The 25,885-nt window shown below is 43.6% G+C and overlaps 1 protein-coding gene across 2 annotated transcripts in view; it reads left to right on the top strand.

Moving 5' to 3' along the window:
- The window catches only part of LOC109871885 (serine-rich coiled-coil domain-containing protein 1), a 107,256-nt gene that overhangs the window by 52,947 nt on the left and 28,424 nt on the right, over positions 1-25,885 (top strand). Inside the window, exon 10 of one of the 2 annotated variants that reach the window (XM_031817227.1) lies at positions 19,566-19,603. The exons of the other annotated variant lie outside the window; for it this stretch is intronic. Within the exon in view, the coding sequence (XP_031673087.1) occupies positions 19,566-19,568 (3 nt within the window). The 3' untranslated portion in view covers positions 19,569-19,603. The remainder of the gene's footprint in view (positions 1-19,565; positions 19,604-25,885) is intronic. 2 annotated transcript variants of the gene reach the window in all.

The following is a 25,885-nucleotide window of genomic DNA, read 5'->3' as shown; positions in this document are numbered from 1 at the left end:
TGTAGATACTGCAAACCTATATAGGTTACTGCATCGAGGACAGGCAGATATAGAAAGTGTGTCTACAAGTGGGTCAGCTATTTCGAAAGGCTGGTGCGATTTCAGGAGGTCGTCTTGTTATTTAATTTTTTTTCTGGAGCACTCTCTTTCTCTCTCCCCGTTTCTCTCTTTCTCTCCCTCCCTCTTTCTCTTTCTCCATCCCTCTCTCTCTCTCTCCATCAGAGCTAATTAGCTTACAGGCAGAGCTAGCGCTGTCCTCTCTCCTTCCAGGCCCCCCATCACCACCAGGGACTGGCCTGCCCTGTTTCCCCGCCACCGGACACTGTTTTTGGCATCAGTCCTGTCCATCCTGCTCCCAAAGGCTCTGGAGCAAAGACTTCTCAAAGTCCTGGGAAGTTATGAAGCCACGCAGCCAGAAGGGCATGTTCCTCCTACATAGGTGGAGCAATGAAGGGAGGAAGAATTGGGTTTGAAAGTAATAACTGAAGTGACAACTGGGGAGCAAGGCATTCGAATGACTCGACAAACTGAATAGATGTGAATCCTCTCGCTTCTTCAGACTGTATTTAAGGATTAGAGAGAGAGAGAGAGAGAGATTTATGTCCTCCAGAGACGTTTAAGAGCTCGAGGTACAGGCTATTTGAAAGTTTTTCAGGGGCTTAAATCAATTGAGATTGCTTTCTTTATCCAAGCCAATTTTCATTGGCTTTCTTAAGAGTGGACGTTTTATAGGGAATCAAAAAAGTACTTGATGTGCAACACTTTGTCCCTCTTTCTTTTCTTCCCCTCTGTCTAGTCTTCTCGTAGTCACTGTTGTCGCTACTTTAGTGCTTTTTGAGCTCGTTTCGGTTCGATTCTTTCGGTTTAGATATGATTATTTTAAAGATGAAATGCACTATGAATTAAGTTGGTTGAGTGCTGTAACTGCTTATCGCTTATTAACAATAATATATTCACATGACTTATTTCAGTTGTTGTGTATATTACATTTATTTTATTTGATGACTTTATTATTTCATTCCAAGTCATCATCTCATCACTATAGAGCTGCTGCCTATGCTGTCTGACAAAATCACTATTTTAGTAGTTCTTCAAAGTAAATAAGGCATACTTTTATGACTGCTGAATACCAACTGTCAATTACTTAGATCATGTATTTTCAGATAGAGATACCTCACGAAGCAACTGCTCTCTATCCCTCTCAATCGCACATTCTGCTGTCTCTTCCTCTCCCTATCTCCGCGCCCCACACAGACCGGACAAGTGGACACGCAATGGATTATGGTTATTGTAGTTAATTACCACGTTTTCTGCGCTAAACTATGTAGAATATAGGCCTGTTGGAAACTACAGCTCACTACTACATCAGATCTGATTTCTTTCTAGAGAAACCAAACTAAATGGAATTCAAATAATTGAACCAATATCGGTCAATTAGTTGTTTAAAAAACAGAAAATAACAGAAATGTTGCTTAATCGCTCAGCTTTACGCTATTTAAAAGGATGAAGGGGATCGCTAGAAGGCCCGGAATGTATAGTGTGCCTGTAAACTGTTGGAGACTTTAAAATGGGGGAAAAAAACTGAAGAGATAATTTCCTATAAGGGAGATATGATGTTAAATGAAAGATTGCTCTCACAGGCATTAATCTGCTTTTAGCAATGACAGACTTATTATAGAGGCTCCATGAACATGGAGCAGACGGCTATCCCCGTGCCATGTGCCCACTGTGCCAGTCAGGTCCCAGCAGGGGTCTCTGTGCTGAGAGCAAGCCGCCAGGCCCTGGCAGTGCCACCCTCTCTGTTCTCCCCTCCACTGTTCTGTAGACACCTGCCTAAAGATGCATGGCGACCATTTCAAGTCCCAGCCTCAAACTGCTCAAAGCCATTCTGAACTTTTTCTGTCACTGACGAACCCTTCACCCCTCCCTTTAAAATCCCTGTGATGTTGTGTCCAGACAAAACTGTGTTTAAGGATGCCTCTCCCCCCAGCCAAACACCCCCTGTTGGGATTCCTCTGGTGATTCCTACATCTCTCACGTCTCTCCTCGGCCCTGAACTCCGTTCGCAACGCTTTTAGAATTCCGAAAGGCACCTTCAGAGCTTTCCACTCTTTCCTAATCTCTGATCCCAGCTGGAGAGATGGGAGCGCACCAGGGGTGTAAGAAGAGTCTTCCACTGCAACGCACTTCCCACAACAAAACTACCCCGTTTAGTTTCTCTGTTTTGATTGTGTTGTTTTTATCTGATGTCGGTTTATTCTCGGTGCAATCATAGTGTGTCTATGAATGAGGAGCCAGGCTTGAGGACATGAGCTTCAGAGGGAGCTGTGAGTGAGAGTTAGGAACAGAAAATAATGTACTATTGACAGCTATATGGGCCAGGATTTGAGATTGAAACTGAGGAAGAGTAGGACGGAGATGTCTGTGTGAATTGTGAATGTACAATGTTTTTGATAAAACCAGACTGGGAGAATATACATATTTGTATTTGACCCACTTTTTCTCCCCAATTTCGATCTTCTCTCATCGCTGCAACTCCCCAACGAGCTCGGGAAAGGCGAAGGTCAAGTAACTCTCCCTCGAAACATGATCCACCAAACCGCACTTCTCAACACCCGCCAGCTTAACCCGGAGGCCAGCTGTACCAACACCGTTCACCTGACGACTGGGGGTCAGCCTGCAGGCCCCCCTCTCATCACAAGGAGTCACTAGAGCGCGATGAGCCAAGTAAAGCCCCCCCGGCCAAACCCTACCCTATCCCGGACGACGCTGGGCCAATTGTGTGCCGCCGCCCTAGGGGACTCTTCATCACGGCCGGTTGTGAAACAGCCCTGGATCGAACCCGGGTCTGTAGTGATGCCTCTAGCACTGCGATGCAGTGCCTTAGACTGTTGCGCCACTCGGGAGGCTGGGGAAGTGTTTTTTTTAAGGAACAGTTTGACTGTCGCAAAGGTTTGAATGGGTTGAATATAATATAATTAATCAATATCACAGTAGTTTCAATATAGTTTCAAGTTTTAATGTCACATGCAAAAGTACAGTGAAATACCTTTCTTGCCAGCTCTAAACCCAACAATGCAATAGTCAATAACAATCTAATACTAGAAAAGAAACACAAGAAATTAGAATAGGAAGAAATGAAGTAAGTTAGCATACTATATAAACTCAAACCCTTTTTCAGGACCCTGTCTTTCAAAGATAATTCCTAAAAATACAAATAACTTCACAGATCTTCATTGTAAAGGGTTTAAACACTGTTTCCCATGCTTGTTCAATGTACCATAAACAATTAATGAACATGCACCTGTGGAACGCTCGTTAAGACACTAACAGCTTACAGACGGTAGGCAATTTAGGTCACAGTTATGAAAACTTAGGAAACTAAAGAGGCCTTTCTACTGACTCTGAAAAACACCAAAAGTAAGATGCCCAGGGTCCCTGCTCATCTGCGTGAACGTGCCTTAGGCATGCTGCAAGGAGGCATGAGGACTGCAGATGTGGCCAGGGCAAAAAATTGCAATGTCCGTACTGTGAGACGCCTAAGACAGTGCTACAGGGAAACAGAACGGACAGCTGATCGTCCTCGCAGTGGCAGACCACGTGTAACAACACCTGCACAGGATCGGTACTTCCGAACATCACACATGTGGGACAGGTACAGGATGGCAACAACACTGCCCGAGTTACACCAGGAACGCACAATCCCTCCATCAGTGCTCAGACTGTCCGCAATAGGCTGAGAGAGGCTGGACTGAGGGCTTGTAGGCCTGTTGTAAGGCAGGTCCTCACCAGACATCACCGGCAACAAAGTCGCCTATGGGCACAAACCCATCGTCACTGAACCAGGCAGGACTGGCAAAAGGTGCTCTTCACTGACGAGTCGCGGTTTTGTCTCACCAGGGGTGATGGTCGGATTCGCTTTTATCGTTGAAGGAATGAGCGTTACACCGAGGCCTGTACTCTGGAGCGGGATTGATATGGAGGTTCTTTCATGGACTGGGGCGGTGTGTCACAGCATCATCGGACTGAGCTTGTTGTCATTGCAGGCAATCTCAACGCTGTGGATTACAGAGAAGACAGACATCCTTCTCCCTCATGTGGTACCCTTCCTGCAGGCTCATCCTGACATGACCCTCCAGCATAACAATGCCACCAGCCATACTGCTCTTTCTGTGTGTGATTTCCTGCAAGACAGGAATGTCAGTGTTCTGCCATGGCCAGCGAAGAGCCCGGATCTCAATCCCATTGAGCACGTCTGGGACCTGTTGGATCGGAGGAGGGTGAGGGCTAGGGCCATCCCCCCCCCAGAAATGTCCGGGAACTTGCAGGTGCCTTGGTGGACGAGTGGGGTAACATCTCACGCAAGAACTGGCATATCTGGTGCAGTCCATGAGGAAGAGATGCACTGCAGTACTTAATGCAGTTGGTGGCAACACCAGATACTGACTGTTTCTTTTGATTTTGACCCCCCCCCTTTGTTCAGGGACACATTATTCCATTTCTGTTAGTCACATGTCTGTGGAACTTGTTCAGTTTATGTCAGTTGTTGAATCTTGTTATGTTCATACAAATATTTACACATGTTAAGTTTGCTGAAAATAAACGCAGTTGACAGTGAGAGGATTTTTTTTTTTTTTGCAATACCATCCTATATACAGGGTCAGTTCAATACCATCCTATATACAGGGTCAGTTCAATACCATCCTATATACAGGGTCAGTTCAATACCATCCTATATACAGGGTCAGTTCAATACCATACTATATACAGGGTCGGTTCAATACCATACTATATACAGGGTCAGTTCAATACCATCCTATATACAGGGTCAGTTCAATACCATCCTATATACAGGGTCAGTTCAATACCATCCTATATACAGGGTCAGTTCAATACCATACTATATACAGGGTCAGTCAATACCATCCTATATACAGGGTCAGTTCAATACCATCCTATATACAGGGTCAGTTCAATACCATCCTATATACAGGGTCAGTTCAATACCATACTATATACAGGGTCAGTTCAATACCATCCTATATACAGGGTCAGTTCAATACCATCCTATATACAGGGTCAGTTCAATACCATCCTATATACAGGGTCAGTTCAATACCATCCTATATACAGGGTCAGTTCAATACCATACTATATACAGGGTCAGTTCAATACCATACTATATACAGGGTCAGTTCAATACCATCCTATATACAGGGTCAGTTCAATACCATCCTATATACAGGGTCAGTTCAATACCATCCTATATATAGGGTCAGTTCAATACCATACTATATACAGGGTCAGTTCAATACCATCCTATATACAGGGTCAGTTCAATACCATCCTATATACAGGGTCAGTTCAATACCATACTATATACAGGGTCAGTTCAATACCATACTATATACAGGGTCAGTTCAATACCATCCTATATACAGGGTCAGTTCAATACCATCCTATATACAGGGTCAGTTCAATACCATACTATATACAGGGTCAGTTCAATACCATACTATATACAGGGTCAGTTCAATACCATACTATATACAGGGTCAGTTCAATACCATCCTATATACAGGGTCAGTTCAATACCATCCTATATACAGGGTCAGTTCAATACCATACTATATACAGGGTCAGTTCAATACCATCCTATATACAGGGTCAGTTCAATACCATCCTATATACAGGGTCAGTTCAATACCATCCTATATACAGGGTCAGTTCAATACCATCCTATATACAGGATCAGTTCAATACCATACTATATTCAGGGTCAGTTCAATACCATACTATATACAGGGTCAGTTCAATACCATCCTATATACAGGGTCAGTTCAATACCATCCTATATACAGGGTCAGTTCAATACCATCCTATATACAGGGTCAGTTCAATACCATCCTCTATACAGGGTCAGTTCAATACCATCCTCTATACAGGGTCAGTTCAATACCATCCTATATACAGGGTCAGTTCAATACCATCCTATATACAGGGTCAGTTCAATACCATCCTATATACAGGGTCAGTTCAATACCATCCTATATACAGGGTCAGTTCAATACCATCCTATATACAGGGTCAGTTCAATACCATACTATATACAGGGTCAGTTCAATACCACACTATATACAGGGTCAGTTCAATACCATCCTATATACAGGGTCAGTTCAATACCATCCTATATACAGGGTCAGTTCAATACCATACTATATTCAGGGTCAGTTCAATACCATACTATATACAGGGTCAGTTCAATACCATCCTATATACAGGGTCAGTTCAATACCATCCTATATACAGGGTCAGTTCAATACCATCCTATATACAGGGTCAGTTCAATACCATACTATATACAGGGTCAGTTCAATACCATCCTATATACAGGGTCAGTTCAATACCATCCTATATACAGGGTCAGTTCAATACCATCCTATATACAGGGTCAGTTCAATACCATACTATATTCAGGGTCAGTTCAATACCATACTATATACAGGGTCAGTTCAATACCATACTATATACAGGGTCAGTTCAATACCATCCTATATACAGGGTCAGTTCAATACCATACTATATTCAGGGTCAGTTCAATACCATACTATATACAGGATCAGTTCAATACCATCCTATATACAGGGTCAGTTCAATACCATACTATATTCAGGGTCAGTTCAATACCATCCTATATACAGGGTCAGTTAATACCATACTATATACAGGGTCAGTTCAATACCATACTATATACAGGGTCAGTTCAATACCATCCTATATACAGGGTCAGTTCAATACCATCCTATATACAGGGTCAGTTCAATACCATCCTATATACAGGGTCAGTTCAATACCATCCTATATACAGGGTCAGTTCAATACCATCCTATATACAAGGTCAGTTCAATACCATACTATATTCAGGGTCAGTTCAATACCATACTATATACAGGGTCAGTTCAATACTATCCTATATACAGGGTCAGTTCAATACCATCCTATATACAGGGTCAGTTCAATACCATACTATATTCAGGGTCAGTTCAATACCATACTATATACAGGGTCAGTTCAATACCATACTATATACAGGGTCAGTTCAATACCATACTATACACAGGGTCAGTTCAATACCATACTATATACAGGGTCAGTTCAATACCATACTATATACAGGGTCAGTTCCAATAGCGTATTTACAATGTGCCGGGATACTGGAGTGATAGAGGTAGATATGTATAAGGGTAAGATGACTAGGCAACAGGATATAAGATAAACAGAGTAGCATCAGCTTGAATGTGGATAAGAAGGTCAATGAGGATACAAGGTTAACTCCGAAAGAGGATACAAGGTTAACTCCAAAAGAGGATACAAGGTTAACTCCGAAAGAGGATACAAGGTTAACTCCGAAAGAGGATACAAGGTTAACTCCGAAAGAGGATACAAGGTTAACTCCGAAAGAGGATACACGGTTAACTCCAAAAGAGGATACAAGGTTAACTCAGGAAGAGGATACAAGGTTAACTCAGGAAGAGGATACAAGGTTAACTCAGGAAGAGGATACAAGGTTAACTCAGAAAGTCAGTGTTGCTCTTTTGTTAGCTGTTTATCAGTCCTATTGCTTGGGGATAGAAGCTGTTCAAGAGCCTGTTGGTGCCAGATTTGATGCAACGGTACCACTTGCCGTGCAGAAGTAGAGAGTATAGTCTTTGGCTTGGGTGGTTGGAGTCTTTAAGGATTTTCCGGGTCTTCCTATCACACTGCCTGATATAATGTCCTGGATGGCAGGGAGCTCTCCCCGAGTGATGTACTGGGCTGTAGCACCACCCTCTGCCATGAGCTGTCGTCAATGAACAGCATTCTCACATAGGTGTTCCTCTTATTCAGGTGGATAGGGGCAGTGTGGAGAGCAATTGAGATTGTGTTATCTATGGATCTGTTGGGGCGGTATGCAAATTGGAATGGGTCTGGGATGATGGAGTTAATGTGTGCCATAACCAGATTATCAAAGCACTTCATGATTACAGATGTGAGATCACCCAATCCTCTGGGTCAGTGACGGCCCTCATAACCGCCTTGATGTTTTTGTTTTCAATGCGTGCATTGAGTTTGTCTGGTAGAGAGGCATCGTTGGGCAGGCCTTCCTTTGTAATCTTTAATGGACTGTAGCCCCTACCACGTGCGGAGGGCGTCGGACCCTGTGTAGTATGACTCCACCTTATTCCTATATTGTCCCTTTTCTCGTTTGATGACTGGAGGTCATAGTGGGACTTCTTGTACTTATTCCTGTCCTAGTCTTTTTTATACCTGAAGTTTGGTTGAGAGACGCAAAGTGTTGAGATTTTTAGTATTGCAATTCAAGAGTGAAATCTCCATAAATGTTTGCCCAAAATATTCACGACATAAGCTTCTTCAGCAGACATTGTCACTGGTCTCCACTGGTACTTATTTAAGCTAAGATTGTTCTTCTCCTGTCCGTATCCTTAACCAGTTCATTTAGATCTCCGTCTCGTCCCCAGCTCTGGATCAACCTCTGCCTCTCCCGACTAATGGTACAGCATGGCAGAAAGTCTTCTTCTTCCCCTCCATACACATTCTCCCTCTACTCCCTCCTCTTTCTGCCCTCCCTCCATCTGTATCCCATCTTTATGTTACTGGCTCTGTCCTCCTTCTCCCAGGCCACATATCAGTGCATGCTAAGGTGATTGAATGAGTTCTCACCTGTGTCCAGAGCACAGCTCTTAACCATAACTCTTCTCGGGCTCCTGACACTGAGTCTAGCAAGGGGGGAGGGGTTGAGGAGCAGACGCACCATTAAGCCTGATGTAATGCCAGGGGAGTGTGGGGCGGGCCCTGGAGGTGTGGTCTGGGCGGAGGCAGGGTTATTAGGGCCCTGAACAGAAGAGGGTTTTTACAGTGGTTTTACGGTGACCATCAATTTTTACTGGCAGAGGTCCCTCCATCTGCCTGCTGTACAGCTGCAGCAGCTCCCCCCACCGCCCAGACGCAGCCAGGGTCTTGTAAACACAGGATGGCGGTAAGTGAGGCAGGTGCAACCCAGGGGGAGACGTAAAGGCATGCAGGGCTTTGGCACTGATCCATACTGGATCAGAGGAAGGTTATGTGAAGGAAGACAGATGTTTCTCCCTGTCCTTGTGAACTGACCAGGAGACCATTGTGTACAGGACTAACTCCTGGTCCTACGTCAACAGGACTAACTCCTGGTCCTACGTCAACAGGACTAACTCCTGGTCCTACGTCAACAGGACTAACTCCTGGTCCTACGTCAACAGGACTAACTCCTGGTCCTGTTGTGTCCTGTCCTGTGTTGTGTTGTCGTGTTTCCTGCATTGTGGACTACTGGAGAATGATCCCTGCACCCTACTGCACTGTAGACCAGCTAGGCCCTGGCACTGCAGACCAGCTAGGCTCTGGCATCTCCCAGTTAAGGTACTGCTAGACCTTCACCCACCCAACCTTCTTCTCACTGACCCTCGACCCCCAATCATTCCACCCCTGTAAGCCTTGTTTTCCTGTCAGCCTTCTTCCTCCCACCTCATAGTCCTGTGTCGGCTGAGCGGAGGTGACTGCCTCATGCCCTGGCTCACCTCTGGCTGACCTCTCCAGTCTGTGATCCAGGTGCAGTACGGTCTAACCCAGCCACATACCACCTCTCTGCTAGTTTGGTTTTAGTTTAGTTTTCATCACTGGTTTCATTAGGATTTCTACTGTGTAGTATGAATCAATAATTTCCCCTTGGTTCATATTGTGATCCTGTTGCATGATGGGTATACCCAGGTTCTGCCCTTGTTTCTATTCATTTCAGTTCTATGACTGTGGTTTGTTATTAAACAGTCCCCTTCCATCCACTAACAGAGCTGTTGCTTTGGCACGGAGAGGGGTGTGTGTGTTGGTGTAATATATGTGTGTGTGTGTGTGATTGTGCCTGCGTGTTGGTACCAGGCGGACTGGAGGTTTGAGAGGAGTGAACAGACAGTGGGCTGCCTTGCCTTCTACCTACAGGGCGGTATAGCAGGGAGGGCTGTATAGCAGGGAGGGCGGTATAGCAGGGAGGGCGGTATAGCAGGGAGGGCGGTATAGCAGGGAGGGCGGTATAGCAGGGATGAAAGCTTCTGAGTAGTGTACAAAGGTGGAGCTGCTTGCAGCAGGGGGTGTGTGTGTTTCTGTGTCTGTCGGGGGTGTGTGTGTTTCTGTGTCTGTCGGGGGTGTGTGTGTTTCTGTGTCTGTCGGAGGGGTGTGTGTTTCTGTGTCTGTCGGGGGTGTGTGTGTTTCTGTGTCTGTCGGGGGTGTGTGTGTTTCTGTGTCTGTCGGGGGTGTGTGTGTTTCTGTGTCTGTCGGGAGTGTGTGTGTTTCTGTGTCTGTCGGGGGTGTGTGTGTTTCTGTGTCTGTCGGGGGTGTGTGTGTTTCTGTGTCTGTCGGGGGTGTGTGTGTTTCTGTGTCTGTCGGGGGTGTGTGTTTCTGTGTCTGTCGGAGGGGTGTGTGTTTCTGTGTCTGTCGGGGGTGTGTGTGTTTCTGTGTCTGTCGGGGGTGTGTGTGTTTCTGTGTCTGTCGGGGGTGTGTGTGTTTCTGTGTCTGTCGGGGGTGTGTGTGTTTCTGTGTCTGTCGGGGGTGTGTGTGTTTCTGTGTCTGTCGGGGGTGTGTGTTTCTGTGTCTGTCGGAGGGGTGTGTGTTTCTGTGTATATCATCCCTTTGATCCTTTTTGGGTTTCCCACCGAGGTTCGTCTTGTTGCCTGGTTCAGACATGCAACCATACACAGATGAGTATAGTGATACAAACAACCTGTGAAATACTGCCGGACTGTGGAGTCCAACCACTTCTGAAGGTTGGGGTTGGTAAATGATTTCATCATCTGAGAACAATGCTTGTCATATTCTCTAGGTTGTATTATGTGTATACCAACTCGCATCACAAAGTCACTAGTTTCAAAGCCAGGAGGAAAGTGCATGTTCCTTTTTTCTTTGGGGATCTGTGCTGTTTTGAGTTTGTCTGGCTGCTGTGCGTGATGCCCGTGATCGTTTGTGCGTGCGTGCGCTTGTGTTATGTTTAGTGGAGAGTGTGTCTGCCGATAATTTAAGAGTTGCTCTCTGCTGAATCATTATACAGGATTAAATTGAGATAAGTGCGCTGGCTCCTGGCCAGGCGAGCGTGGGCCAATCTGAACAACTACCATGTTCACAATAATGAGATGTCGTCCCAGAGGAGAAGGGCTACACGCCTCCTAGCACCTCTCTGCTCTGCTGCTAGCCACTTCCTGTAGTGCCCTTCCAGCCCCCCTCCCCCTCCTTTATTTGTCACATGCGCCGAATACAACAGACTTTACAGTGAAATGCTTATTTACAAACCCTTAACCAACAATGCAGTTTGAAGAAAATAGAGTTAGGAAAATATTTACTAAATAAATAAAAAAAATTGGTAACACAATAAAATAGCAATAATGGGGCTATATACAGGGGGTACCGAGTCAATGTGCAGGGGGGACAGGTTAGTTGAGGTAATTTGTACATGTAAGTAGGAGTGGAGTGACTTGGGGGTAGAAGCTTTTAAGGAGCCTTTTGGACTGAGACTTGGCTCTCCGGTACTGCTTGCCGTGCGGTAGCAAAGAGAACAGTCTATGACTGGGGTGGCTGGGGTCTTTGACAATTTTTTTGGGCCTTCCTCTGACACCGCCTAGTATATAGGTCCTGGATGGCAAAGATCATACTTTTTGGAGAATTGTCCGATGGTCGGATGAAACAAAAATAGAACTGTTTGGCCAAAATGAGCATCGATATGTTTCGAAGGAAAAGGGGGAGGCTTGCAAGCCGAAGAACACCATCCCAACCGTGCAGCACGGGGGTGGCAGCATCATGTTGTGGGGGTGCTTTGCTGTAGGAGGGACTGGTGCACTTCACAAAATAGATGGCATCATGAGGATAGAAATTATGTGGATATATTGAAGCAACATCTCAAGACATCAGTCAGCAAGTTAAAGCTTGGTTTCAAATGGGTCTTCCAAAGTTGTGGAAAAATGCCTTAAGGACAACCAAATCAAGGTATTGGAGTGGCATTCACAAAGCCCTGACCTCAACCCTATAGAACATTTGTGGGCAGAACTGAAAAAGCGTGTGCGAGCACGCAAAATTCACCCAACTTATTGTGGGACATTTGTGGAAGGCTACCCGAAACATTTGACCCAAGTTAAACAATTTAAAGGCAATGCTACCAAATACTAATTGAGTGTATGTAAACTTCTGACCCACTGGGAATGTGATGAAATAAATAAAATCTGAAATAAATCATTATCTCAGCTAATATTCTGACATTTCACATTCTTAAAATAAAGTGGTGATCCTAACTGACCTAAGACAGGGACTTTTTACTAGGATTAAATGTCAGGAATTGTGAAAAACTGAGTTTAAATGTATTTGGCTAAGGTGTATGTAAACTTCAGACTTCAACTGTATATATGCATAGTCACGTGCATATTACCTCAATTACCTCAACTAACTTGTGCCCCCACACATTTACTTTGTACCCGTACTCCCTGTATATAGTCTCGTTACTGTTATTTTATTGTTGCTCTTTAACCATTGGTAATTTAATCTTTTTTTTTACAAAGTAGATTTTTGTAAATACCTCTTGAAACTACCCCTCCTGGATCCGGGAGAATTGTCATCAACTACACTAATTAGCATAACGCAACGGACAAAAAAAATCTTACTAGAAAATATTCATATTCAAATCACAAGTGAAATATAGTGAAACAGAGCTTAGCCTTTTGTTAATCACCCTGTCATCTCAGATTTTGAAATTATGCTTTACAGCCAAAGCAAGACAAGCATTTGTGTAAGTTTATCGATAGCCTAGCATAGCATTATGTCCAGCTAGCAGCAGGAAGCTTGGTCACGAAAATCAGAAAAGCAATCAAATTAAATTGTTTACCTTTGATGAGCTTCGGATGTTTTCACTCACGAGACTCCCAGTTAGACAGCAAATGTTACTTTTGTTCCATAAAGATTGTTTTTATAGCCAAAATTCATCTGTTTCTTGTCCACGTTTAGTTGAGAAATCCACCGGAAATTGCGGTCACGACAATGCCGGAAAAAACCCCTCCAAATTAGATTCATAATATCGACAGAAACATGGCAAACGTTTTTTATAATCAATCCTCAAGGTGTTTTTCAAATATCTATTCGATAATACATCAACCGGGACAATTGGCTTTTCAGTCGGAGCGAGAGGAACAATGCCCGCCTTTTTCTATTACGCACAAATCACTCTGAGAGCCACCACCTGACCACTGACGCAATGTTGTCGTTCATGCTCATTTTTCAAAATAAAAGCCTGAAGCTATGTCTAGTGGCTGTAGACACATTAGGGAAGCCATAGAAAAAGGAATCTGGTTTATATCCCTTTCAATGGGCAATGTGGATGCAGAGGAACACAGGAGTTTCGAAATAAGAGTCACTTCCTGATTGGATTTTTCTCAGGCTTTCGCCTGCAATATAGGTTCTGTTACAATATTTTTACAGTTTTCGAAACTTTAATGTTTTCTATCCTAAGCTGTCAATTATATGCATATTCTAGCATCTAGTCCTGAGAAATAGCCCGTTTACTGTGGGAACGTTATTTTTCCAAAAACGAAAATAGTGCCCCCTAGCCTTAAGAGGTTTTTAACACTTATTTTTATTAAATAAATGTTTGGTTAAGGGCTTGTAAGTAAGCATTTCACTGTAAGGTCTGCACCTGTTCTATTTGGCGCATGTGACAAACAAGATTTGATTTGATTTAATTGGAGGCCTATGTAACCCAATTACCAACAGATTGGAGGCCTGTGTAATCCAATTACCAACAGATTGGTGGCCTGTGTAACCCAATTACCAACAGATTGGAGGCCTGTGTGACCCAATTACCAACAGATTGGAGGCCTGTGTGACCCAATTACCAACAGATTGGAGGCCTGTGTGACCCAATTACCAACAGATTGGAGGCCTGTGTGACCCAATTACCAACAGATTGGAGGCCTGTGTGACCCAATTACCAACAGATTGGAGGCCTGTGTAACCCAATTACCAACAGATTGGTGGCCTGTGTAACCCAATTACCAACAGATTGGAGGCCCGTGTAACCCAATTACCAACAGATTGGAGGCCCGTGTAACCCAATTACCAACAGATTGGAGGCCTGTGTAACCCAATTACCAACAGATTGGAGGCCCGTGTAACCCAATTACCAACAGATTGGAGGCCTGTGTAACCTAATTACCAACAGATTGGAGGCCTGTGTGACCCAATTACCAACAGATTGGAGGCCTGTGTGACCCAATTACCAACAGATTGGAGGCCTGTGTGACCCAATTACCAACAGATTGGAGGCCTGTGTGACCCAATTACCAACAGATTGGAGGCCTGTGTGACCCAATTACCAACAGATTGGAGGCCCGTGTAACCCAATTACCAACAGATTGGAGGCCCGTGTAACCCAATTACCAACAGATTGGAGGCCCGTGTAACCCAATTACCAACAGATTGGAGGCCCGTGTAACCAACAAGTGTCATTGTTGCAGCTTTCTATTAGTCATGCCTTTGCACCAGTGAGCAGGGTGAACTTGGTGTCCGTGATAAGTTTGTCAAGGTAACGAACGATGGTCTAAAGTGCTGACAGAAGGCGTGGTGCCCGGTGGGCCAGTGCCCGGTGGGCCGGTGGGTGACTGTCAGCAGAAGGTGAGGCGTGCTCCAGCAGTCCCCCTTCTCCCCCGCGGGCAGGGGGAACAGAACGGGGAGGCAGCACCTCGCTGGGGACAGATGGCCCGACAGACAGGAACAGCTAGGCACAATGAACAAGTTAATAAATAATAATCTCAACAATGACACTGACTACAGGAGGAGGAAGAGGATGGGACAGGAGAGGACAGGCAGCCTAGTTACTGTACACACAGGCAGAGAGATACTGGAGGAGGATGAAGAGGAGGAGGAATAGGACAGGGAGGCCAGATACTGTTCACACAGGCAGGGAGATACTATAGGAGGAAGAGGAGGACAGGATATGCAGGCAGCCTAGATACTGTAGACACCGTCAAGGAGATACTGGAGGAGAGGGGGAGGAGGAGGAGGACGGACTGGACAGGCAGCCTAAATGCACACGGGCAGGCCAGGGAGATGCTGGAGGTGGGAGAAGAGACAGGCAGGCAACCTAAATGGAGGAGGATAAAATAGTTAATTTTCCAGGATACTCCCACTTTGAGCTAATAGTCCGTTTGCTTATATGCACTGTATCATTGTTATATTATGGTGCCATGACACTGACCGGCAAGCAGAGCACATGGTCCTCGATGGGCTGTTTGCTGTGAAATGGAGATGTGATTAGAGTGAACTGGCCTATCGAGAGCATCCTGACCGGTTGCATCACCGCCTGGTATGGAAACTGCTCGGCATCCGACCGTAAGGCACTACAGAGGGTAGTGTGTACGGCCCAGTACATCACTGGGGTCAAGCTTCCTGCCATCCAGGAACTACACACTAGGCGGTGTCAGATGAAGGCCCCAAAAATTGTCAAGGACTCCAGTCACCCAAGTCATAGACTGTTCTCTCTGCTACCGCACGGGAAGCGGTACCGGAGTGCCAAGTCTAGGACCAAAAGGCTCCTTAACAGCTTCTACCCCCAAGCCGTAAGACTGATGGCTTATTTGTTTTTACATTGCTGCTACTCACTGTTTATTATCTATGCATAGTCACTCTTCCCCTACCTACATGTACTAACCAGTACCCCCACACATTGACTTGTTACCGGTATCCCCCGTATATAGCCACGTTCTGGTTATTTAATTTTTTACTTTAGTTGATTTGGTAAATATTTTCTTAACTTCTTGATGCTACCCATCCCGTTAGCGGGATCATTTTCGTCAGAAACCTCTGAATAGCATAGCCCCACCGTCAAATAATATTACAAAAAAATATTCATATTCATGAAATCACAAGTGCAATATTGCAAAACGCAGCTTAGCCTTTTGTTAATCCACCTGTCGTCTCAGATTTTGAAATTATGCTTTACAGCGAAAGCAATCCAAGCGTTTGTGTAAGTTTATCATTAGCAAAGCATAACATTATGCACACTAAGCATTAAGTAGCTAGGTCACGAAAATCAGAAAAGCAATCAAATTAATTATTTACCTTTGGTCTTCGGATGTTTTCACTCACGAGACTCCCAGTTACACAACAAATGTTCCTTTTGTTCCATAAAGATGATTTTTATACCCAAAATACCTCCGTTTATATGTCGTGTTATGTTCAGAAATTCACAGGAAAGAGCGGTCACGACAACGCAGACGTATATTCCAAATAATATCCATAATGTCCACAGAAACATGTCAAACGTTTTTTATAATCATATATATATTCGATAATACACTGCTCAAAAAAATAAAGGGAACACTTAAACAACACAATGTATCTCCAAGTCAATCACACTTCTGTGAAATCAAACTGTCCACTTAGGAAGCAACACTGATTGACAATAAACTTCACATGCTGTTGTGCAAATGGAATAGACAACAGGTGGAAATTATAGGCAATTAGCAAGACACCCCCAATAAAGGAGTGGTTCTGCAGGTGGTGACCACAGACCACTTCTCAGTTCCTATGCTTCCTGGCTGATGTTTTGGTCACTTTTGAATGCTGGCGGTGCTTTCACTCTAGTGGTAGCATGAGACGGAGTCTACAACCCACACAAGTGGCTCAGGTAGTGCAGCTCATCCAGGATGGAACATCAATGCGAGCTGTGGCAAGGTTTGCTGTGTCTGTCAGCGTAGTGTCCAGAGCATGGAGGCGCTACCAGTAGACAGGCCAGTACATCAGGAGACGTGGAGGAGGCCGTAGGAGGGCAACAACCCAGCAGCAGGACCGCTACCTCCGCCTTTGTGCAAAGAGGAGCAGGAGGAGCACTGCCAGAGCCCTGCAAAATGACCTCCAGCAGGCCACAAATGTACATGTGTCTGCTCAAACGGTCAGAAACAGACTCCATGAGGCTGGTATGAGGGCCCGACGTCCACAAGTGGGGGTTGTGCTTACCGCCCAACACCGTGCAGGACGTTTGGCATTTGCCAGAGAACACCAAGATTGGTAAATTCGCCACTGGCGCCCTGTGCTCTTCACAGATAAAAGCAGGTTCACACTGAGCACAGACGTGACAGAGTCTGGAGACGCCGTGGAGAACGTTCTGCTGCCTGCAACATCCTCCAGCATGACCGGTTTGGCAGTGGGTCAGTCATGGTGTGGGGTGGCATTTCTTTGGGGGGCCGCACAGCCCTCCATGTGCTCGCCAGAGGTAGCCTGACTGCCATTAGGTACCGAGATGAGATCCTCAGACCCCTTGTGAGACCATATGCTGGTGCGGTTGGCCCTGGGTTCCTCCTAATGCAAGACAATGCTAGACCTCATGTGGCTGGAGTGTGTCAGCAGTTCCTGCAAGAGGAAGGCATTGATGCTATGGATTGGCCCGCCCGTTCTCCAGACCTGAATCCAATTGAGCACATCTGGGACATCATGTCTCGCTCCATCCACCAACGCCACGTTGCACCACAGACTATCCAGGAGTTGGCGGATGCTTTAGTCCAGGTCTGGGAGGAGATCCCTCAGGAGACCATCCGCCACCTCATCAGGAGCATGCCCAGGCGTTGTAGGGAGGTCATACAGGCACGTGGAGGCCACACACACTACTGAGCCTCATTTTTACTTGTTTTAAGGACATTACATCAAAGTTGGATCAGCCTGTAGTGTGGTTTTCCACTTTAATTTTGAGTATAACTCCAAATCCAGACCTCCATGGGTTGATAAATTTGATTTCCATTGATCATTTTTGTGTGATTCTGTTGTCAGCACATTCAGCTATGTAAAGAAAAAAGTATTTAATAAGAATATTTCATTCATTCAGATCTAGGATGTGTTATTTTAGTGTTCCCTTTATTTCTTTGAGCAATGTATATCAAACGGATGAGTAGGTTTTTCAATAACACCGGGAGAAACAATGGCCGCTTTACTCTGTAGCTCAAAACTCACTCTGAAAGCCCCCACCTATCCACTTACGCAATGTGATCTTTCACGCTAATTTTTCAGAATTATAAGCCTGAAACTATGTCTAAAGACTGGTGACACCTTAGGGAAGCCATAGAAAAAGGAATCTGGTTGATATCCCTTTAAATGGAGGATAGGCATGCATAGGAACAGAGGTTTCAAAATAAGAGGCACTTCCTGATAGGAAAATCCAAAGGTTTTTGCCTGCAATATCAGTTCTGTTATACTCACAGACAATATTTTTACAGTTTTGAAAACTTTAGTGTTTTCTATCCTAATATGACAGTTATATGCATATTCTAGTTTCTGGGGCTGAGAAATAGGCAGTTTCAAATGGGTACGTTTTTTTGGCAAAAACGAAAATACTGCCCCCTACATGCAAATGGTTAAGTCTTTCTTGAACTGCATTGTTGGTTAAGGGCTTGTAAGTCAGCATTTCATGGTAAGGTCTGTATTGTATTTGGCTCATGTGACAGATAAAGTTTGATTTGGTTTCATTGCTGTTCTTATCAGTAGGATGTTCTTCCATCTGCCCCCACTGACTCACTGCAAATGGTGATTGGTGCAAATATTAATTGACTGTATGAGCGGGTTAATATAATTACTATCATACCACTGGATGTCAGTAGGGATGACAGGGCGCTAAATGATTCATAGTCTGTCTCTCTCTCACCCCCTCAGCCTTTTGTTAAAGGTTAAGCCAGATTACCATTTTAACAGAGTTGTCTACTCTCAAGTTCCCTTGTTACGTGTCTATTCTATTCTACTTCGCTGCCTTCTGTTGTCTGGCACCAGTGATGTTTCATCCTTCCCCAGAACACACTGTTATTGTATCCTCTTTGTATCCTTTTGTTCTCTTCTCTAACTGTCACTCCACCATCACTCATCATTACTCATTGATTCTATGTCCCCTCTCTGTTCTCATCTCCTTTCTTACATCCCTATTCCTGTGTCCCTCTTTCTCTGCCCCCCCCCTCCTCTCCTCCATGTTCATCTCCCCCTTTTCCATCTCCTTGTCTCCTTTTTAGATTCCCCTTATTGCTCGCTTTTCTTTTGCTCCCTCATATTCGTTCTATTGATCCCATTCTTCTCTGTCCTCCGATGTCTCCTTCTCTGGCTTCACTACCTTGTGTTGCACGTAGTCCCGTTAGAATGCTAATTCCAACCATGGTTAACTTCTCTTCGTTCTCCATATTTCTGATGTATGCCATCTGTCCCTTTATGTCCTCTCTTCCAATAAGCATCCAAATGTCCAGTCCTTTTTCTTTAACAAGTTCCCCCGAGAACAATATTGTCAGAATTAGGGGACTTTATGGTGTTTAAATTTATTTGTGACAATTCACAGATTATTGCTCATGTAGGAAGGGATGTTTGAGCTATCCACAATATAATTTAATTCATGTAAACAATTCATGTTGTATGTATTCATCGTGTTTGTCTCTAACATACTCATCTCTCCATATTGTTGTTTTCCCATCCACTCCTTGGCTTCGCAGTGACCAGCATCATGTGATGTGGCTGAGGCACCATGCAGGTAGGAGATCTCTCTCTGTGTGATGCAGCCAGTCTGCCTGTCTATCTGTCTGCCTGTCTGTAATCAAGGCATGGTGGCACTCCCATCCCTCCCTCTAATCACCAAACACACAATAATGTCATCCTAATTGAATAAATCCCAATGACCCAATCGGGGAAAATACCACTGAAGGTGTTCAAAACAATCACATTTGATTTGCTTTGCATCTCCGCCATCACATTAAACGACTGTCCATGTAGGTGTGCTGTCTTTTCATTTTGATCGCTGTCTCTTGGTGAGCAGTCTCCCATGGTTCCATCCTATGGCAGATTAGAATGGATTTTCATACAGTAAAGGTCAGAGTATGACATGTCTATAGAGTCCAATAAAACCAAACATTTACAATGACCAAAAGCAGAGAGAATGTCAAGAGTGTGCAACGCCGTCATCAAGGCAAAGGGTGGCTACTTTTAAGAATCTCAAATATCAAATATATTTGGATTTGTTTGTTTGTTTTTTGGTTACTACATGATTCCATATGTGTTATTTCATAGTTTTGATGTCTTCACTATTATTCTACAATGTAGAAAATAGTACAAATAAAGAAACCCTAGAATGAGCAGGTGTGTCTAAACATTTGACTGGTACTGTAAGTATTCAGACCCTTTAGTCAGTACTTTGCTGAATACTTTCCAAATGCACTGTGAATTTTGTTAGTGTCCCCTTTAGCTAACACCGTAACGTTAGCTAATCTTCCTGGGGTCCAACACCAATTAATAAGACATTACAAACAATTTGAAGTGAAGACTTTACAAACATTTAACAAGTAGACCATACAGACAGGTATTTTAATTGACGGGAAACACATTTAACATTCAATTGATGCTTTCTATTTCCCTTCCAGTTATATGGTCTTTCGCATTAGATGTTCTTATATTTTTTTCTAGAAGGTGAATTTACTTTTTGCCTGAGAAATATGGATTAGGTAAAGAGTTCCATTCAGCTATGGCTCTATGTAAAACTGTTGATTTATGTTGTCCTTTGCTTGGGTTGTCTTTATATGCCCTTAATTTACTATCGGAAGACTGGATAATAATTTGTTTTCAACATGAAGCCATGAGAGATTCTGATGCATTTGGATAATATTCATACGGTTAGAGCAATGAAGAGATGATCTGGCAGCCCTGTTTAGAGCAATGAAGAGATGATCTGGCAGCCCTGTTTTAGAGCAATGAAGAGATGATCTGGCAGCCCTGTTTAGAGCAATGAAGAGATGATCTGGCAGCCCTGTTTAGAGCAATGAAGAGATGATCTGGCAGCCCTGTTTAGAGCAATGAAGAGATGATCTGGCAGCCCTGTTTAGAGCAATGAAGAGATGATCTGGCAGCTTTGTTCATTACAGAAGGTCAAGACTATATACAGACACCTGTTCGTCAAGCTTATTGAGGTAGTATGTACATGTAGGTACATGTAGGTATCGTTAAAGTGACTATGCATATACAGTGGGGCAAAAAAGTATTTAGTCAGCCACCAATTGTGCATGTTCTCCCACTTAAAAAGACGAGAGAGGCCTGTAATTTTCATCATAGGTACACATCAACTATGACAGACAAAATGAGAAAAAACATCCAGAAAATGACATTGTAAGATTTTTAATGAATTTATTTGCAAATTATGGTGGAAAATAAGTATTTGGTCAATAACAAAAGTTTCTCAATACTTTGTTATATACCCTTTGTTGGCAATGACAGAGGTCAAACGTTTTCTGTAAGTCTTCACAAGGTTTTCACACACTGTTGCTGGTATTTTGGCCCATTCCTCCATGCAGATCTCCTCTAGAGCAGTGATGTTTTGGGGCTGTTGCTGGGCAACACAGACTTTCAACTCCCTCCAAAGATTTTCTATGGGGTTGAGATCTGGAGACTGGCTAGGCCACTCCAGGACCTTGAAATGCCACTCCTTCGTTGCCCAGGTGGTGTGTTTGGGATCATTGTCATGCGGAAAGACCCAGCCACGTTTCATCTTCAATGCCCTTGCTGATGGAAGGAGGTTTTCACTCAAAATCTCACGATACATGGCCCCATTCATTCTTTCCTTTACACGGATCAGTCGTCCTGGTCCCTTTGCAGAAAAACAGCCCCAAAGCATGATGTTTCCACCCCCATGCTTCACAGTAGGTATGGTCTTCTTTGGATGCAACTCAGCATTCTTTGTCCTCCAAACACGACAAGTTTTTACCAAAAAGTTATATTTTGGTTTCAGCTGACCATATGACATTCTCCCAATCTTCTTCTGGATCATCCAAATGCTCTCTAGCAAACTTCAGACGGGCCTGGACATGTACTGGCTTAAGCAGGGTGACACGTCTGGCACTGCAGGATTTGAGTCCCTGGTGGCGTAGTGTGTTACTGATGGTAGGCTTTGTTACTTTGGTCCCAACTCTCTGCAGGTCATTCACTAGGTCCCCCGTGTGGTTCTTGGATTTTTGCTCACCGTTCTTGTGATCACACGGGGTGAAATCTTGCGTGGAGCCCCAGATCGAGGGAGATTATCAGTGGTCTTGTATGTCTTCCATTTCCTAATAATTGCTCCCACAGTTGATTTCTTCAAACCAAGCTGCTTACCTATTGCAGATTCAGTCTTCCCAGCCTCGTGCAGGTCTACAATTTTGTTTCTGGTGTCCTTTGACAGCTCTTTGGTCTTGGCCATAGTGGAGTTTGGAGTGTGACTGTTTGAGGTTGTGGAGAGGTGTTTTTATACTGATAACAAGTTCAAACAGGTGCCATTAATACAGGTAACGAGTGGAGGACAGAGGAGCCTCTTAAAGAAGAAGTTACAGGTCTGTGAGAGCCAGAAATCTTGCTTATTTGTAGGTGACCAAATACTTATTTTCCACCATAATTTGCAAATAAATTCATAAAAAATCCTACAATGTGATTTTCTGGATTTTTTCCCCCTCATTTTGTCTGTCATAGTTGAAGTGTACCTATGATGAAAATTACAGGTTTCAGCTTTTTTTGGTCCTCCAATAATCGGTATTGGTCGTTGAAATATCATTACCGGTCGACCTCTATATTGGAGTGGCCATCACAAATCCCTGACCTCAATCCTATAGAACATTTGTGGGCAGAACTGAAAAAGCGCATGTGAGCAAGGAGTCATACAATCCTGACTCAGTTACACCTGCTCTGTCAGGAGGAATGGGCCAAAATTCACCCAACTTATTGTGGGAAGCTTGTGGAAGGCTACCCAAAACGTTTGACCCAAGTTAAACAATTTAAATGCAATGCTAGCAAATACTAATTGAGTGTATGTAAACTTCTGACCCACTGGGAATGTGATGAAAGAAATCAAATCTGAAATAAATCAGTCTCTCTACTAAAATAAAGTGGTTTTCCTAACTGACCCAAGACAGGGAATTTTTACTAGGATTAAATGTCAGGAATTGTGAATAACTGAGTTGAAATGTATGTGTATGTAAACTTCCGACTTCAACTGTATATGACATGGAGCCATAGGTTGGAATCATAGCATTCCTCAACTTGTCCACTTTGCCTGTAAAATATTAATTAAAGTAGTTTGCGATGTCCAGTGGTTTTGTAATAAATATTCCCTCTGATTTAACAAAAGGGGCGTACATATTAGAATTCCTACCCATAATAGCTTTCAACGTTCTCCACAGTTTTTCCATCACCCTTCACTTCATCAATGTTGTGCTGATAGAATCACTTCTTCTTTCCTTTGTTTAGCTTGGTCACAAGATTTCTTCATTCACAATAACTTTTCTTATCAAACAGAGTGCCAGATTTATCTGCTGAGTTTTTTTTTGGCATCATAACATTGAATCATGAAATTTCTCAGCTCATCATCAATCCATGGGGCACCGTTTGACCTGACAGTGCATTTTCTTAAAGGGGCGTGCTTATCAGCTATACTCATAAATAATTTCTTAAAGGGGCGTGCTTATCAGCTATACTCATAAATCATTTCTTAAAGGGCCGTGCTTATCAGCTATACTCATAAATCATTTCTTAAAGGGGCGTGCTTATCAGCTATACTCATAAATCATTTCTTAAAGGGGCATGCTTATCAGCTATACTCATAAATAATTTCTTAAAGGGGCGTGCTTATCAGCTATACTCAAATCATTTCTTAAAGGGGCATGCTTATCAGCTACACTCATAAATCATTTCTTAAAGGGGCGTGCTTATCAGCTATACTCATAAATCATTTCTTAAAGGAGTGTGCTTATCAGCTATCCTCATAAATCATTTCTTAAAGGGGTGTGCTTATCAGCTATTCTCATAAATCATTTCTTAAAGGGGTGTGCTTTTCAGCTACACTCGGCTATACTCATCCTTATTACACACCTCTAACCATTGCCCATTCTTAATCTCACCCACAAATGAGTCCTGATTGTACCCTCTGTAGGACCTTGGGTAGATTACAAATGCCTTTGGTATTTTAGTTTTCCTAGTGAGTGCAACCAAGTTACGATCACAACAACCTAGTGCCACTGATACAGCTTTAGAACAATGTTCAGCCATTTTAGTAAAAATGTGATCGTTACAAGTTGATGTGATACCGGACCTATTATGTTCTGGTTGGTAATGTCATAACATGGGTCAGGTTACATACATTGGCAACAGAAATACATTTATTTTTCATTGGACAGTTGGTGTTTAAAAAAAATCTATTTACCTCCCCCAAAATACATTTCCCTATTTTTATCAGATACCTTATCCAACATTTAGCAAATTACATGAAGATATTTCACATGAAATCTATAGCAGCAACCAACTAGTATAGGTCCTTCCGTTGTTTTGCTGGAATATGATTCTAGATGTAAACTGCAGCTCCACCCCCATATCTATTTCTGAACAAATTGTATCCATGTATAGAGATCTCAGCATCCTCAAAAGAAGAGTCCAAGTGATTCTCTGATATTGCCAATACATGAATATTGTTTGACTGCACTAGACAGCATATTTCATGATTCTTGTTTCTTAAACTGCATATATTCAAGTCTTAAACTGCATATATTCAAGTGAGCAATTTAACAGACCTTTCTTTGGTAGATTTACAGTATTTGGAATCTGAGAGAGAGAGATACTCAGTCAGTGTGTGCGTGCGTGCGTCAACTGTATGAACTAAGAGCTTTAAGGAAACTTGCATGAACATTTAATGTACATTTGCTCAGTGGGAGCAATAAACGTGTGATCACTATCGCTACACTGACTGTGTGATAAAAGTTAAGTGCATTCCTACCCAGTGTGTTGACACTCAGTGAAATATGGAGCCTATAAGAACGTTCAGCACCTTCCCTTTACTCACTGTAGTGCACAGTAATTACATGGCTAGCGAGTCTCTGCCGTGTGTGTGTGCGTGCATCAGAGCTGGAGTGGCTAATTTAGTGCATGTAAGGCTGTTCTCTTTCTTCCTCTCTTTCCCACTCTCTTTATTTCTCTCTCTTTCCCTCACTCTCTCTCTCTCTCCTCCTGTCTCTTTTCATTTTTCTGACTCCAGACCTGGACTTATTAATGAAGGGACATCTGTTTCATGAATGCGGAAAGAGGCCCCAGAGTCCGGTGGACAGGCCTCTCGCAAAAGTTTTCCAAATTTCACCTTTCATTGATCCAGTGGAAGTGGCCCTTCCGTGCAGGTCCAGCCAGCAGCACAAAACCCAGCCCGGGGAATCAGTAATGCCCAACGTCCCCTCTGATCCTGTGAAACGCAGACGCTGCGCTGAAGGGCATATATAATGGAATTTCATTAATCATAGCCCAGGCAGGGGCTTTGGTCTGTTGTGTTATAATAATGCAGACCTGGCAGGCACTGTGGACTAAAAAGCATGATGGGAAAAGAACCCATCCTCGCTAACAAACAGTGAGTTTCTTTGCGTGTGTGTGTGTGACTTCGCGGCTCTGCTTGACAGTCTGTCCTGTGGTCTTGGGTAAACAAGTAACTAATTGATGTGGCCATTGTAAACCGGGTTAGAGTGGAGTGTGGGTTGAAATCTGCTGCCTGTCGATGTGCTGTGTCAAGAGAACTGTGTGGCAGTGACTCAGTCACAGCACTCTGGTGGATCATAGTCAAGGTCAGGTGCTGCATGGAGGGATCACGATTCCATTGAGGGTCAGGCTAAATGAGACCAATCTAATTACACTAATTAGCTGAACAATGTCCTCATCAGAATGGAATGTGAACGCACAATTAAAGACGGGGGCACAGACCTGATTGAGGTTTCTCAGAGTGTTATCGTTATGGTAACCGTCCCACTTTAAACGGAGACAGTGAATAGTG

This window comes from Oncorhynchus kisutch, linkage group LG3, assembly GCF_002021735.2.
Source record: "Oncorhynchus kisutch isolate 150728-3 linkage group LG3, Okis_V2, whole genome shotgun sequence".
NCBI classification, from domain to species: Eukaryota; Metazoa; Chordata; class Actinopteri; order Salmoniformes; family Salmonidae; genus Oncorhynchus; species Oncorhynchus kisutch.
This window is presented reverse-complemented; position numbering and strand designations above follow the sequence as displayed.